Source organism: Neolamprologus brichardi, chromosome 9, assembly GCF_056152115.1.
Source record: "Neolamprologus brichardi isolate AB-2024 chromosome 9, ASM5615211v1, whole genome shotgun sequence".
NCBI classification, from domain to species: domain Eukaryota; kingdom Metazoa; phylum Chordata; class Actinopteri; order Cichliformes; family Cichlidae; genus Neolamprologus; species Neolamprologus brichardi.
This window is the reverse complement of record NC_142112.1, coordinates 8463692-8479403: the sequence shown is the minus strand read 5'-3', so window position 1 is coordinate 8479403 and position 15712 is coordinate 8463692. Positions and strand designations below refer to the sequence as shown.

The 15712-nt window shown below is 44.5% G+C and overlaps 1 protein-coding gene across 2 annotated transcripts in view; it reads right to left on the bottom strand.

The window, feature by feature from the left end:
• The window catches only part of LOC102790544 (zinc finger protein 638-like), a 43312-nt gene that overhangs the window by 598 nt on the left and 27002 nt on the right, over window positions 1-15712 (bottom strand). For both annotated transcript variants that reach the window (XM_087845876.1, XM_087845877.1), the window contains exons 3-24: window positions 14422-14483; window positions 13765-13794; window positions 12988-13184; window positions 12308-12415; window positions 10055-10233; window positions 9330-9545; window positions 9072-9170; window positions 8818-8852; window positions 8388-8434; window positions 7285-7322; window positions 7056-7175; window positions 6226-6357; window positions 6055-6096; window positions 4225-4359; window positions 3772-3936; window positions 3277-3660; window positions 2700-3194; window positions 2471-2611; window positions 941-1091; window positions 631-861; window positions 381-482; window positions 106-227 (exon numbers count right to left, since the gene is read on the bottom strand). In XM_087845876.1, the coding sequence (XP_087702002.1) occupies window positions 106-227; window positions 381-482; window positions 631-861; window positions 941-1091; window positions 2471-2611; window positions 2700-3194; window positions 3277-3660; window positions 3772-3936; window positions 4225-4359; window positions 6055-6096; window positions 6226-6357; window positions 7056-7175; window positions 7285-7322; window positions 8388-8434; window positions 8818-8852; window positions 9072-9170; window positions 9330-9545; window positions 10055-10233; window positions 12308-12415; window positions 12988-13184; window positions 13765-13794; window positions 14422-14483 (3231 nt within the window). The remainder of the gene's footprint in view (window positions 1-105; window positions 228-380; window positions 483-630; window positions 862-940; window positions 1092-2470; window positions 2612-2699; window positions 3195-3276; window positions 3661-3771; window positions 3937-4224; window positions 4360-6054; window positions 6097-6225; window positions 6358-7055; window positions 7176-7284; window positions 7323-8387; window positions 8435-8817; window positions 8853-9071; window positions 9171-9329; window positions 9546-10054; window positions 10234-12307; window positions 12416-12987; window positions 13185-13764; window positions 13795-14421; window positions 14484-15712) is intronic.

Here is a 15712-nt window from a genome sequence, read left to right as displayed (position 1 = left end):
CTTACGTCCTACTTATTTAAAGGTGCACTCAGACTGGTAATGAGTAGGAAACAAACACAGACTGAACTCCGTCTTCTCATCCAGACCAATAACTGCGTGTTCTACCTGCAGCGTCTCGTAGTGTTTGCGGGTTTTGCAGTGGCTGATTTCAGCCTCCTTGGAGCCGCTGAAGAACCGAGCGCACACCTTACAGAAAAAACCCGTCTTCGGGACCAGGAACTCCAAACCTGTGGACGGACACACAGAATGACTCTCGGTCTAACTGTGGGGTGCATTAATGCATAAATCCTGCTGACTCAGAGTTTAAACTCAGATGTCAGGACATCTGAACAGCTGTGAATGAGCCATGCTACTCAAATACAGACGACACAGTTTCTTACCCACTGGGTTGCTGGGGTCAAAAGGAGGGAGGGAATGTTCTGTTTCGAATTTCTCACTCTCCTCTTCAGCACTGGGGTTTTGCTCAGATTGCTCCTGTTTCCCTGCAACAGACCGGACAAAAACAGGGCTTAACTCAACCCCTGATCTCATCCCAGGTGACCAGTGCTGTTTGTTCGGGGGGCGAATCTGTGTATGACACCATCAGCCAACCACTTCTTCTTCTCAAGGTGCTAAATGAATCCACCTCACCAGTTTCTGCAGCCGTCTCTCTCCTGTCCTTGTTCTCCTGGTCCTGCACCTTCAATTGTTCCTCCTGGTTGACCAATCCCATCTTCTCTTCTTCAACAGTCTCGCGAGGTTCCAGAAGATTCTCCTCATCGCCATCTTGGCCTCTTTCTGCTGCTGAGGAGGAAGCTGCTGCAGCTGCAGGGACGGGAACACTTTGGTCCTCTGGGGCGAACTCAGCAGTTAATGAGGAATCTGAAGGGCAATGACAGACTTCAGGTTCAAGTACGCCACATACAGAAGGGCTGAAAAAAACATGGTTTATTCAGAGTACCTGGCTGAGGTGTGACGTCAGCCTCGGATGGGTTATGCACTGGGCTGTGTGCAGGCGGTGGGGACACAGCAGCACTGGGGAGCAGTGTTACATCCCCCTCAGGTGTGAGCTCAGGCTTCGCTGGAGCTGCTGTCACATCAATGGCTGCGTCCTAGAAGTAGAAAACAAGAGGCGGCACATGCTGCTGTAAAGTTTCTCACTCACACTCAGCTCCACCTCATGTACAAATGACACAGGGACCAATAACAATACACCAAACCACATTAAAATCACTTTCTCAGTGTCTCTGAAGTTAGAAATATCCTGTCTCAGACTGACGCTGAAAAACTACTTCCTGCATTTATTACTTCCAGGCTGGACTGTAGTTCATTATTATCAGGAAGTCCTAAAAACTCTCTCCAGCTGATCCATAATCCCGCAGCAGGAACTATTTCTCCCACAGTGGCAGTAAATCTAGAATTGAATCACATACAAGTGAATTTTCAGGCTCCGTTTCATCTTCTAGGCGGTGCTGCATCAGCCCAACACAGCCCTCACGCTGCTGTTTACCTGTTGTCAGTAGACAGGGAGGCGGAGCTCCTCCCTGTGCCAGTTTCAGAGGCTTTTCCTGTTATAAAGGAGTTTTTGCTTCCCACTGTGGGGTTTCTGTGTATTATTGTCCCAACTTATAATACAGAAACGCAGTGAGGCGACTGTCGCTGTGATTTAGTTCTGTAAAAATAAAACTGCTTCAGTGTTTAGAGCCTGAGTGGATTAGACTCTCTGTGACTCTATAACACAACACTTGTGCTGCTGCAGTCCAGAGACTAGCAGCTGTTGACCCCAACACATCTTTTTGATTTCTTCTTATCAAATATGTATGAATAATTCAAAAGTCATTAAGATTGTAATTACTGACCGAAAGCCTGCTTAATAACTCCCAGATTTGTAGCAGCCCTTTCTCCAGCTTCATATCAGGCTTTTAAAGTCTTCTTTGAGCTTAGATTTAGCTTCAGTTTGACTAAAGAACTGAAACACAGGATCTTTGTTTTGACCACAAGCCTGCAGCATCCACTCTCGGATGTCTGTGGGTGCAGACGAAGCAGTGGAGTCATGAAGAGGAGGAGACTTGAAGTGTAAACATGGACAGAGTGATGGAGACCAGCCTGTGGACAGCTAAAACCAGGAAGGTCTGTGGTCACAAGAACAGACCCATAAATAAAGAAATAATGGCGGTGTTAGCGGCCTCCCTCCTAGTAGAAACACCCGTGGTGTCTATTGGAAGCTCCTGAAGCTCGTTCTCAGGTCACTGCATTCACAGTCAGGTGTCCGTGCCACCACCTGGCAGGGTGGAAGCATCAGCCTTTACAGCAGAGGAGTAAAACATATTCTGGGTATTTCTATCATTTCAAAGTTAAATGAACCGCCCCGAGTGACAGGTTGGACTTCAGCGAGTATAAAAACACCAGTGGGTAACAGGAGAAGAGCATCGGCTGAAACGTCCGTAATCATACATGATAAGCTCTGTGTGCACAGCCACGGTGAAGCTACCTGTGGAGTGTCCTGTGGGACACATGTGGGCGGGGTCTCCCCTTCTTCTGATCTTTTGAGTGGAAGCTCGGCCACGTCTCCGACTTCGTCCACGGTGACAAAGTCACTCATGTCGAACGGGAACTCGTCCAGCTCCTCCTCCTACGTTCAGGGAAACACAAAGACACAGGATTGCAGATAAAGCGATGGCCTCCACACGCTGTAAACTTCAGCCGTCGCGTCTCCTCACCGCGTTGGCGTCAGCCTCCATACTGTGGCGCTCCTCCCTCCCGTAGCTTTGCCTGGATCCCTCCGACCTGGAGGAAAACCTCGACCCCGATAGACCGTTGCCGTGGGCCCTCTTCCTCTCCCTTCTCTCCCTTTCCTTCCTCTCCCACTCCCTTCTTTCCTCCTCCCTCCTCTCCCTCCTGGATTTCTCAGCCCACTCCCTCTTGGCTCTCTCCTCCTTCTCCCAGCCCCTTCGGTCCCTCTCCCGTTGCCTCTTCATTCGCTCCCTCACCTCCTTCTCCTTTCTTGCCTCTTTTCTCTCCTTCTCCTGCCTCTTCACCTCACCTTCCACACCCATCTGTTTTTTGGTCATCTCTTTAGTCTCTGTTGCTTTTTGGCCCAGCTTAGTCTCTGTCTGGTGTTCCCCCTTTTCTCCACTGGGGGGTGCTGCTCTGCTGCTGCCGGTGGGCCCTGTTCTGCACTCCACAAGCAGCGCATTAACCATGGCTTGAGTTACCTGGTGAGGTTACAGCAGAAACACTGTTTTAACTGTCAAAGATCATTTGTATGCATGTAATCACGTGTCTGTGTGCACACACCTTGGGCAGCTCGGCTGCTTCCTCAGAACCTGCTTCGCCGTCCAGGCGAGGCGGCTGTGACTCTTCGTCTGCAGGAGTTTGTTCTGCTTCAGATGCACTAACTTTACTCTCCTCCGTCGTCTTGACGTCAATGCCTGACGTTCCCGTTGTGTCTGCTTCTAACTGATTCTCCGGTGCAGAGTCACAAACCGTGAGCTCGTCTTTTTCCACGTTACCGTCTTTGCACGCCTCTAAAACCTCTTCAGCTGTTTCCTCCCTGCCCGTCATCTTATTAGCATCTCCGTCTCCGTGTTTGTCAATCCTCTCCTCGGGAGATCCTGAACTGTGCGCTGCTTCCTCTCTGTCTGCAGACGTCTGCTTTGCTTGGCCATTCGCAGGTGGATCCTGCAGATGCACACACACACACACACAAGCATTTAAGAAAAGCTGAATCTCCAGAAATGAGTAAATGTACATGGACCGTGTTAACTGTAACCAAATATCAGTGGTAGTGACCTCGGATGCATCGTGAGGGGCAGCGATGGCTTTAGTCTGCGTGCTGGCTTTGGGGTCGGGCTTGCGGGAGAAGAACAGCGGGTTGTTCTGGATTATACACGGAAACGCCTGGAAGCGCTTGTACACGGACAGGGCCATGGCTGCAGTGGCCATCTCACAAATCACCTGAGCAGGAAAAGAAAACGTGACGTGAAGCACGTGAGGTTTCTTTGTTTTGCAAAATGTTTGTAGGGACTGTGAGGGGTCATGTGGATGTCACCCACTGCGTTTTCAATGCTTATTCTCAACCACAAAGACAAACAAGCGTGTTAGCAAACTGCATGTCTGCAACAGTCGGGCAAACAGCAGTTTAATGCTATGAAGTTGAGTCCTGTGTCTTTACAACTTTCCTCGAGGTGACTCGAGGTTTTTAAAGCCGAGCAGCTGAGTGTTGCACAGCTGCACAGCTCTCACCATGCTGCTGAGCACGAGGGTCTTGATGACTGTTCCAAAGCGTCGCACCAATTTCTCGACTTCCGAGGACCCGCTTGGTGTGTCGGGAACATTCCCAATAACCAGCAGGCTGTTCCAGCTGACTGGAGCTCGACTCTGTAACACGCAGCAACATTTAATGACTTTAATGCAAACTAGCAGCGGATATGGTTGTTGATCATTTCCTTCAGCTGTATTTTTGTCATTAGATTTGATTTAGGTCAAGTAAATAATGAATAAATATATGGAACATGGAAAAAAATGTGCTCGAATGTGTTCAAAATATCAAAATCCACCTTCGCCTTTTTCTCAACTTCCTGCATTCACAAAATGTTCAGAAAGCATGAGCGGTCACTCAGCGGTGGATCTACAGGGGTGCCACCCCTACAGCTACTCCAGTTTTGCACATGACAGTGCAGTTTACTAAAGCAAGCTGACAGTAACACTTTTAGCATGGCTACAATTGACTATGTGCACGTTAGCATATGCTACTTCCGGTGCGGAAACTCCTGTGAGGAGCTTTGTTTCCGGTGTCCTATTCGCGCCTTGTTTACGGTCCAAAACAAGTTAAGCAAATGAATGAATCAAGCGGCGATTTACATTTCTATAGATGTCTCGGGCATTTACCCAATATATCTGTAAACGATGTTCATCGACTCGTCAATATTTTCCCCCCACGCCTCAGAGCAAAAGAGAAAAGGATTCAAATGTTATATTTCTCAGCTGTCCCTCGTTTATCGCGGGTGTTATGTTCTAAAAATAACCAGCGATAGGTGAAATCAAGTAGCCAATTTTATTTTTTGACGGTGCAAAACGTTTCGTGGACATCGTGGACATACAGCACTGCACTTCAGAGTCACACTGCTAGCATCGATGCAGCGATTCTGTACAGGAGAGACGTCACGGAGGAGATCGTCTGCAGCGATCAGGATGCAGGACGCAATGTGATGTAAAAAAATAAGCATGCAAACTTGCACTAAAAAATCTGCGAAACAGCGAGGACAAAGGTGAACCGCGTTATAGCGAGGGACCGCTGTAATTTTGAAGGTAAGTCACAACATACCCTTTGCAAATGCTAATGTATAGAAACCGTCACCAGCAATCATTCATTTTGTGTGGCTTTTTTCACGGTTTGTTAACATGCTGTGTAGGTGTGTACTTGACTAGCTGATAACGACATAACGGGAAACATCTGGTTTGACTATTCTTCACCTGTAGTTTGAATGCTGAACATTTGCCTCTTTAAATCATAGTAACTGTCACTATACAGAAATGTGCTTCTGAATGTGGACGATGTGTCTTCTGCTGCAGTTCTGCTTGTGTTGAGTGATGTAAACAACTGATCGATCTAAACTAGGAACCAGGAAGTTAGCATTTTCTCGTGCACCGGGTCAATAAACCTTAAATAAACCACATAGGCACCAAAGCTATGGGCTACAGAAAGTAAAGCTATAGACTACATGTATATGAACGTGTGTACTTACTGTATTTGAACCACATTTAATGCACATTACAGAGCTAACACCTGCATGTGAGTGGAAAATAAACGCCCCTGCTCTGACTTTGAAGTCACTGAGATTCAAAATGGTAATTTTTTATAGTACACACAGCTCTGGTGTCAACAGGTGACCTTCAGGAAGCCTGACCTTTGCTCTGGAGGTCACTGATCTTTGTAGACACACTTCTGGTATTAATTTAAACTCCTACGTCACTTCGCTCTCGAGCTGATGTACAAACCACCAGCAGCCTTTCACGACTCAAAACTCAAAAGACCTCATAATGTTGGGATGAAGGACGTGAAGATGTACTCACTAATGGATCCACTGGTCCCATCAGAAGATTGTAGAGCGCCACCTGCGTGAAGAGTGTTGTGTTTAAGTCAATCATTGTTTAAGGAAACCAGATCACATTGTTCAAACTTCAGATGCACGACACAGAAAACTAGAAGCAACAGAGGAGTGAAGACGATCAGCCGAGTCGTACCGGTGTGTTGAAGCTGATGTGTTGTTTCAGCGGCGTCAGTTTAACCTCACAGTCTTTCACCTTGGCAGGCACGAACGTGTGGACCTTTACCATCTCCTGAACAACGTCCATGTGTGGCACTGACACAAGTGCCTGACACAACAAAGGAAAGTCATTTGTTACACAAACAGCATCATGTTCCACTGTCAGCATTTCTGAACGAGGACACTGAACCATACAGAATCTATACAGGAAACAGTCTGCAGACATATTACTTATGGACACTAAGTGAAAACACACTCTGGAGAAATGTGTTTACTAATGCAAAAAGACGAAGGGGAAACCCACTGATCCAGTTCCAGGTACTGGCTTTAACCATCCCAGTGCGAGCTGATCCCAGCCAGGCAGAAACATCATTGTGTATTTATGACATTTATTGAGAAACTGACCAGAGACAGTTAAGGCTGGTCTAAGACCTACGAAAGCCAGACCCATGTATGTGTAACATTAGGAAGAGTTGGTTTAGTCAACAAACTGTCAGCTCTGCTTTCAGTTGGCTGAATCTGTGCATGCTCACTAATAAGAGCAGGTCACATGACTCACTGCTGTTCGCTGCATAAAACAAACTTGTGAGTTGCTGCTCGGTGATGAAACGAGACATCCTCGACATGCACAAATGTAATATCTAAAGCAAACTGATGGGAGAGACGACACTTCAGTTCCTTCATCTTAACCTGACACTTTCAGTGACCCGACAGCAAAACGACAGCAGGTGAGGACGTCTGTCTCACCTCGCTGCTGTGTCAAAGCATTTTCTCATCTATTAGAAACAACAAAGTTTAATTACTGACCTTTCCCATTTGTGTTGCCAGGATGATGTCAGAGGGAGTGTCGAAGGGCTGGATCAAGTTAATGATGTCACATTCTGACCAGCCGCTCTCAGGAAGTCCTGTGATCAGCAGCCTGCCTTTCTGTATGAGACAGTTTGTATTAACCGATGTCTTTCTCGTTACCACTTTTCCCAGACAGACATGGTGGAATATGTTACACTAATTAAGCTTCAGTATACAGATTATGTACCTCATTAGACGTCTTCTGGTCAGCGTTGCCTTCTGCAGCTGAGAGTCATGGTGAGAGGGCGACAACGTGAGTTAAACTGAGCTTTCAGATACAAACTCATCTGCACATCAGCTGGTGTTTAATTCATTAAGACAGTTCAGAGGAAGTCATGATGTTTGCATTTTGTTGAAGTGAGGTATTTGGATCATGTAGTGATGACTGAGTCTTATCTTCTGTTACTATGACTACATTAAAAGCAGCTCTCATTTCTAGAAATTTGGACGAATTTATTAAACCCCCCAAAATATGACCAGAGCTGGGACCAGGAAGTAGAGTTGCAGTCTTACACGTCTCTCTGCAGCTTCTCTCCTCCTGCTACCCCCCAAAAACCCCAAAACCCATCTCCATAGAGACTGTGTCAAAAAAACAAACTAAAAACCAGCAACAAACAACTTAAACATAGAAAATCACAAAGAAAGAACAACACAGTATCAACATCTGAACCAAAGAGTAAAACTGTGAAATGTGGATTATTAAATATTAGCTCTCCCCTCCAGTTTGGATTCAGGAGACAGACACTATCTCTACTTTCAAGATTAGGCTTCAAACTTTCCTTTTTGCTAAAGCATATAGTTAGGGCTGGACCAGGTGACCCTGAATCCTCCCTTAGTTATGCTGCAATAGACGTAGGCTGCTTATTCCCATGATGCATTGGGTGTTTCTTCTTCACTCACTATGTGTTACCAGACCTCTCTGCATTGAATCATATCTGTTATTAACCTCTGTCTCTCTTCCACAGCATGTCTTTTATCCTGTCTTCCTTCTCTCACCCCAACCAATCACAGCAGATGGCCGCCCCTCCCTGAGCCTGGTTCTGCTGGAGGTTTCTTCCTGTTAAAAAGGAGTTTTTCCTTCCCACTGTCGCCAAAGTGCTGCTCATAGGGGATCATATGATTTGTAGGGCCTACCTTACAATATAAAGTGCCTGTTGTGGGTCTGTATAAATAAAAATGTAAATAAACTGAATTGAATTTTTAAAAACACAAACGACACATTCATGGCAGTAGCTGCTAGTTAAGTAAACCATGACTCATGTCTTTGGTGGTACTGCAGATGTTTCCTACCTGTGTCTGTTCCAGCTGCATCTTTGTTCTGTTCTACGGACGGCTTGCTGTGAACGAAAGAAAAACAGGATTTCAAAAGAACCATCAGGTCATTCTGACCCTGTCCTGCAACAGTCACGTTTTTCATTTTTTAATCATATTCTTCTTTACATTTTAATTAACACAAAACAAGTATTTAGGTAAATGTTTGGAGGTTTATACCTCTCATAAAGTTAAAATAGAGATTAGAAGAAACTAATAAAGGGTTCAATAAATAAGAGATGTAAATAATGTCATTATTACAGAGGAAGAACATGAAGTTTTGGATAATGTGTGGCATTCGTTATAAAGATGAGACAGACTGAACAGCTGACTGCAAACAGAAACACGTTACATGGATTATTGTAGGGTGTTTGGTAGTTCTAGTGTTGAGCCAATAACTGTGACAAACCTGTTAGCATCAGTGGACTGTTCTCCTTCAGGGCTCTGTAAGAAAGAGGGAGGAGCAGTGAAACACAGGTGTGTATTAACACTTCTTCATCTGTGGCACAGAACACCTTCTGCAGGTGTCACAACAGTTGTCTTCAGCTTTAAGCCTCACTGAGGAAAGTTCTAGATGATCATGTTGCTCTGGAACTTTCTCGAGGCCAGAAAGCCGGATTGTTACACGGACATGATTCAAAATAGGAAAAACATTTCTCACACCTTAGCTACTGAAGCTGTGATGTGCTGCTCTCTGATGGAGAGGTTTGTGGAGGTGGCCAGAGCCTGGGCATCTTCAGCCTTCACCATGCATACAGAGGCCTGAAACACCAGGACAGAGATTAGACAAGCCAGACAGAAGGAACACATCCAGCAAACTAACAGATCACCACATTTACAGAAAGGATAAATGACACAAAAAACACTTTTTATTTTTAGTTATCACTGTTTAAAAAAGAAACACCCTGCCCACTGACCCACCTTCTGTCCTTGGCCCTTCTCGCTCTCCTCTGAACGCGGCATGAGGATGACATTATTGATCTTTCCAAAGGCCCCGACCAAATCGGTGACCTCCTGTTCGGAGGCGTCCTCTGGGATGCCCGTCAGATACACCAGACGATTGGCTACAGACTGAGAGTCCTGTGAGGCTGGAGTCACAGTTTTCTTCTTCTTCTTGGCCGGTGGAGGCTTGGCAGACTTACCAAAGAGAAAGCAACAGCACATGTTTAACCGTAGTTTGTGACAAACATGAGCATGACAGTCAATATGGGTTAAAGACCACAGGTTTAAGTTGGAGATACAGCTGCCAGTAAATGATTTGAACAAGCTCTGGATGAAATTACACAGGTGAGGAGGGAAACCTGTAGCACACCTTTACTGCCCTAGTTACCTTTGTTGCCAAGATAACTTTTATTGTGTTGTCTCAAATTAAATAATCTAGTCCTCGCTCTTCCAGCAGCTGTAGGCAGCACCGCATGTCTGACACTACATTACGCTACAGAGCTGCAGTGTAAGCGTGAGGATTATATGATCTAAATGTTTTCTTCCTCCATCTCTTCTGCTTTTTATCAGTAATTTACCCAACATGTTCTTCCACAGTGTTACCAAGTTAAAACTGAAGATGTGGACCGACATGTGTCTGAACTGTGGCTTTTATCCAAACTAAAATAAACTATATTAAAGGTGATGTTAGTTTTGTCACTTACCATCTTAGCCGTCTTAGGTCCATGCTTGTTCAGAGCCTTAAGGCTTTTGGTGGAGGGCTGTGATGACCCATGCTTGGAGCCGTGACCCCCCAAGTGTGAGGCTCGATCTCGGCTAGTGTCAGTGGGGTGCTTGGTTGAGTCACGGCGTGGACGCTTCACAGCAACGCGAGAGAAACTCCCTAAAACGGATATGCCGGGAAAACAAAATGACAGCATGTTGACCTGTGTATTTGTTTCATTACTACAAGCTAGTACATGTATAATAACATCAAACTGCTCTGTCAGGATCTGTAAATGTAGAAAACGTGGGACGGACACCAGAACCAAACCAGGATGTTTCTCATGTGCAAACACACACAGTTACACCAGTGTACAGGGTGGGCCATTTATATAGATACACCGAATAACATGGGAATGGTTGGTGATGTTAAAGTCCTGTTTGTGGCACATTAGTATATGTGAGGGGGCAAACTCCTCAAGATGGGTGGTGACCATGGTGGCCATTTAGAAGTCGGCCATCTTGGATACAACTTTTGTTTTTTCAATAGGAAGAGGGTCATGTGACACATCAACTTATTGGTAATGTCACAAGAAAAACAATGGTGTGCTTGGTTTCAACGTAACTTTATTCTTTCATGAGTTATTTACAAGTTTCTCTTTGTTCACAGCCATTGACATGTCGAAGAGGTTAACACGTGAGGAGCGGATCGAAATTGTGTTGATATCTGGTGAACGCAGTAACCGGGTCATTGCAGCAGATTTCAATGCAAGACACCCTACGAGACCACCCATCTCCTATGCTACAGTCAGCAAACTGCTTGCTAAGTTTTGTGAAACTGGTTCAGTGTTGGATTTGCCAAAATGTGGACGCAAGAAAACTGTCACTAATGAAGAATCATCAGTGGCTAACCTAGCTTCATTCAGCAAGAGCCCACAGTGTAGTACTCGCCGCATGTCACTGGAGAGTGGCGTTAGTCGAACATCCATTCGACGGATATTAGCTACTCACAAATGGCACCCTTACAAACTCCAGCTAATGCAGCATCTCAGCGAGGATGACCCAGATCGGTGCACAGAATTTGCAGAATGGGCAAAACAAAAATTGGAACAGGACCCTCAGTTCACGCAGAAGATTTTGTTCAGTGATGAGGCAAACTTTATGTGACTGGTGAAGTTAACCAACAAAACCAGCGCTATTGGTCTGACACTAACCCACATTGGATGGATCCTCCAAGACTGTTGGACCAACAAAAGTGATGGTTTGGTGTGGTATATGGGGAACAACGATAGTGGGTCCATTCTTCATCAATGGAAACCTCAAGGCCACTGGATATTTGAAATTGCTACATGATGATGTGTTTCCCTCTTTATGCACTGAAGCTGGCACGTTCCCTGAGTTTTTCCAGCAAGATGGTGCACCACCACATTATGGGTGCCAGCTCCGAGCATTCCTAGATGAACAATTTCCTGGAAAGTGGATTGGTCATTGTGGGCCAGTTGAAAAGCCCCCAAGGTCTCCCGATCTGACCCCCTTAGACTTTCATCTTTGGGGTCATCTGAAGGCAATTGTCTATGGTGTGAAGATACGAGATGTGCAGCACCTGAAACTACGGATACTGGATGCCTGTGCTGGCATTTCTCCTGCATGTTGCTATCAGTGTGTGAAGAGTGGGAGAAGAGGGTTGCATTGACAATCCAACACAATGGGCAGCACATTGAATACATTTTATAAGTGGTCGGAAACTTGTAAATAACTCATGAAAGAATAAAGTTACGTTGAAACCAAGCACACCATTGTTTTTCTTGTGACATTACCAATAAGTTTGATGTGTCACATGACCCTCTTCCTATTGAAAAAACAAAAGTTGTATCCAAGATGGCCGACTTCTAAATGGCCACCATGGTCACCGCCCATCTTGAGGAGTTTGCCCCCTCACATTTCTATTCTTTAAGCACTGCTTCCAGCCAAGAGTGATGCCATATATGCCCCATAGCTGCAGAAAAGGCTAACATTGTTATCTTTTTACAAAAAAACAGCTGAACATGAGAGGTTTTTGGACAAAATTTGTGTTCTCCATTCTTTAAGCACCGGTTCGAGCACTGGTTCGAGCACCGTTTAAGCACCGGCACCGTTTCAAAAGTACCGGTTTGGTACTGGTATCGGATAAAACCTAAACGATACCCATCCCTATATATCAGACATATGTTGGGTGTTTTCTGACCAAAACAAACAAAAACCCACCACACACTAACCTGTTGAAACCCTGTCCCTCCTGGCGCTCCAGTACTCTCTGAATGTTCGGTTCATATTAGAAGGACTGTGTGAGCCAGAGTGGCGGTACTTCAACCGATCCCTGTGTTCTAAATGCAAAAAATAAAGATGAGTGAAGTCAGAGGTTTTCCAGCATAGCACCTCATACATAACAAAAGCATAGTGCACACCTTATTTAAAAGCCACAGGTTGCATCATATCTGATCTATGTAAATGGTTTTCATTAGGCTACTGGTCCTGTTAACTGTTACCAGAAAGTTTAACTCTGTGGCTAACAAGTCCAAATATACCCACTAAGACAGACTACACCTCTCTTCATTCAGCCGTGCTTCAGTGGTCTCCTGATGAATAAAAAGGTGCCTGTTAGTGGGAAATAAACAGCCGACTCCACACCCCAAGCCTCCATACAATATAATTAGAGCCCATGCATTTAAACTACGGCTCAATGCAACAAAAGTCATCTTTAAAACCAAACCTAAAAACTGATTCGTAAACAGCTGAACTCAGTTGGGGAGCTATTAAAGGTGACTGCTGTTGTGATTTTGGGCTATATAAAAAAAAAACTGAATTGAAATGGCACAAAATTATATTTCAGAGGAGTGTAGCGTGATTACACATTGTGAACTGTGTACATCATGTTCCCTTCTGGCATGAGATGTACCTGTGTCATGCATCTGCTGTGGGTAACGCTGAGGGGAATTACGCCTCTTCTGTGGCCTGAATGGGTGGCTGTCCACCCGACGTTTTTTTGAAGGAGGACTTGGAGAACGAGAACGAGACAGCGACTGAGACATGGAGCGGGATGGAGAGCCATCCTTGGGATCCCACAGAGCACGGCTGCCATATCGTCCACTCCGACTAGAAACAGAAAGAAAAAAAGATTAAATTGTAATGAGCCTTCGTTTTAGCCACTCACGCTATGGAGAGACCCAACCAAAGGTCAGGCTCCTGTTTCTAACTGCAGGGGGCTTTGGCTCTATGATGGGACACATATCTGGATCAGGAGAGCGATGCAGGAGGAGCTTCATGAAATTCTGTTTGCTGTTTCTTTCTATTTGTCATCAATTTCTTAACAGCAGCCAACACTGCACAGACATGTGACTGTTACACTGTTGTGTATAGTTAACCCTACAGAGTGTTCGAGTGCCCATACTGAACAATAGCAATTTGATAAAGCTGTTAATAACAATAGAGCACATTCTATGCAAGGAAGCAAACTAGTGAAGATTACTTTTACTCATCCATCACATATGGACTCATTTATGGAACAAGCACCACCTTCAAATGTATAAGCAACATGATTTCTAAGTCATTTCTCTTTTTTTAAACACTATCAAGTTATGTGAAACCTTTTCAAGCCATCTGATTAAAGTGACTTCCACCGGTTGTGGAGCTAAAAACAGTTTATGGGAACCATTAGAGGACAGGTCTGACTGACCTTCGCAGATTTGGTTTCCAGCCAGGGTACCTTTAGAGAAAAACAAGCAGATGGGATTATCAAGAGTCAGGAACCTATCAAATACAAGACTCTAGGTCTTTTTCCTCGGTATATGATGAGACGATCATATCCTGAGGAAAAATACTTTCAATAGCCTGGAAGGTATTTGTTTAAAAGGTCATTGTCCTTTTTTGACAGCTGAATCATTGTTGGCCTCATCCCTTCTCCTCTCTAACTGTATTCTCCCCTGAAACGTCACTACTGGTGCTCGCCCCAACTGATCGCTGCACATGGCCCCGCCCCTCCCGGAGCCTGGTTCCGTCAGAGGTTACTTCCTGTTAAAAGGGAGTTTTCCTTCCCGCTGTTGCCACATGCTCTGTCATAGGGGAGCGTCTGATTGTTGGGCTTTCCTTTCTAATAGTATAGGCTCTTTTTGTCCAGACCACCAGCACCAATAGAGCTGGAGTCCACTTACATGACAGAGCATTTAACTTATTGCCCCGGTATTCATCTGTCACAAAGTAACTCACAAACAATATGTGTGTAACTTTGCATGCATTTCTTACTTTCTGACACCTAAAAAGCACAACAGTCATCACTGTTTATGCTGCTACACTGCAGGTAGAAGGTTTCAGGAACACATGAAAGATTCCTCACTTGTTGCGCAGATCTCTGCAGGCAGCTGTGTGGTTGACAGTGTTAACATGTTTAACCCAGTCCTGGAAAAAAAAATAAAATCATCAAATCTTCATCAAAGACAGAAAGTCAAAGAAATTTAATGTAAATTCTGCGTAATGGATCTTTGTGTCAGCTGGCAGCATGGTGTGCAAAAGGCCCGTGTCTGGGATTTGGTCTTTCTGCTCACATCCTGTTACAGATGCTGGCAGAAGTGACATCATTTGTTTATCTGGTTGCACTCTTCTATTTCCACCATCTGAAGTGCAGTTACTCATCTTCAAACTAACAAAAGTTTCCTCGTTGCCAGAGAAAAAGGCAAATGCTGTTCAGACCAATCCAATGTCTTTTTGGGACACTGGATTGGTCTGAACAGCATTATTTATGTACCAATCAGTTTCCTATGCTGTGGAATCCCTGTTAGATCCTGGGATGTATGAAAATGAATATATTCAACCATTTAAAAAGGTCATTATGCCAAGTGATTAGATTGTCTCCACCTTACTTATTTTGTCTTTTTGTTTTTTTTTAAGAAAAGTTAAACCAACTGTCAAATATGGGAAATGTTTGTGTCTCTCAACTATACAGGTTCTTAAAGTTACATTAATTATAAGCCTAAACATAGGTGATTACAGACAATTCAGCTTTATTTATATAGCGCCAAATCATGTCAACAGTTGCCTCGAGGAGCTTCAAAGACAGAGTACAAACAATTTTCAAACTTTGATGTCTCAATGAAAACACAACCTGCAGGGATACCCACCACAAAACCAAAAACCAAAGCACGAGTAAAAGAGTTTATTTAACAGTAGTAATTTTAAGAATTATTTCATTATCCTTGATTTTCCTGAGTTTTAACAGCTTTTTAAAAGGATTTATTCAGTACACACGTACTACAGCTATTAAAAAACCAAGAAGTAGTATCCTGTTTAAGCAATAACTCGATGGAGTTTTATATCAAACAGCTAATCGGGAGAGTACTTTTTGAAGAAGCAGTTCCAGGTTTTACCTTTTGATAAGTTTGCGGAGTAACATGTTTCACAGTTAAGAAACAGCCGATTTCTCCTGCCATAGTGGCAACGCTTTCAAATCATTTAACTTCACCAGACAGTTGCCTCTTCTCTTGAAGAAAACCTGGTAGTGACAAAACCCTGAGGTTTCTGAAGAGGAAAAACCAAACGTCTGACTCTTCTGTTTGTGGAAGCACCTCCGAATTTGGGCGAGGACACGCAGATGCTGTCGGATGACTACACATCAACCCCCACCTCTAATG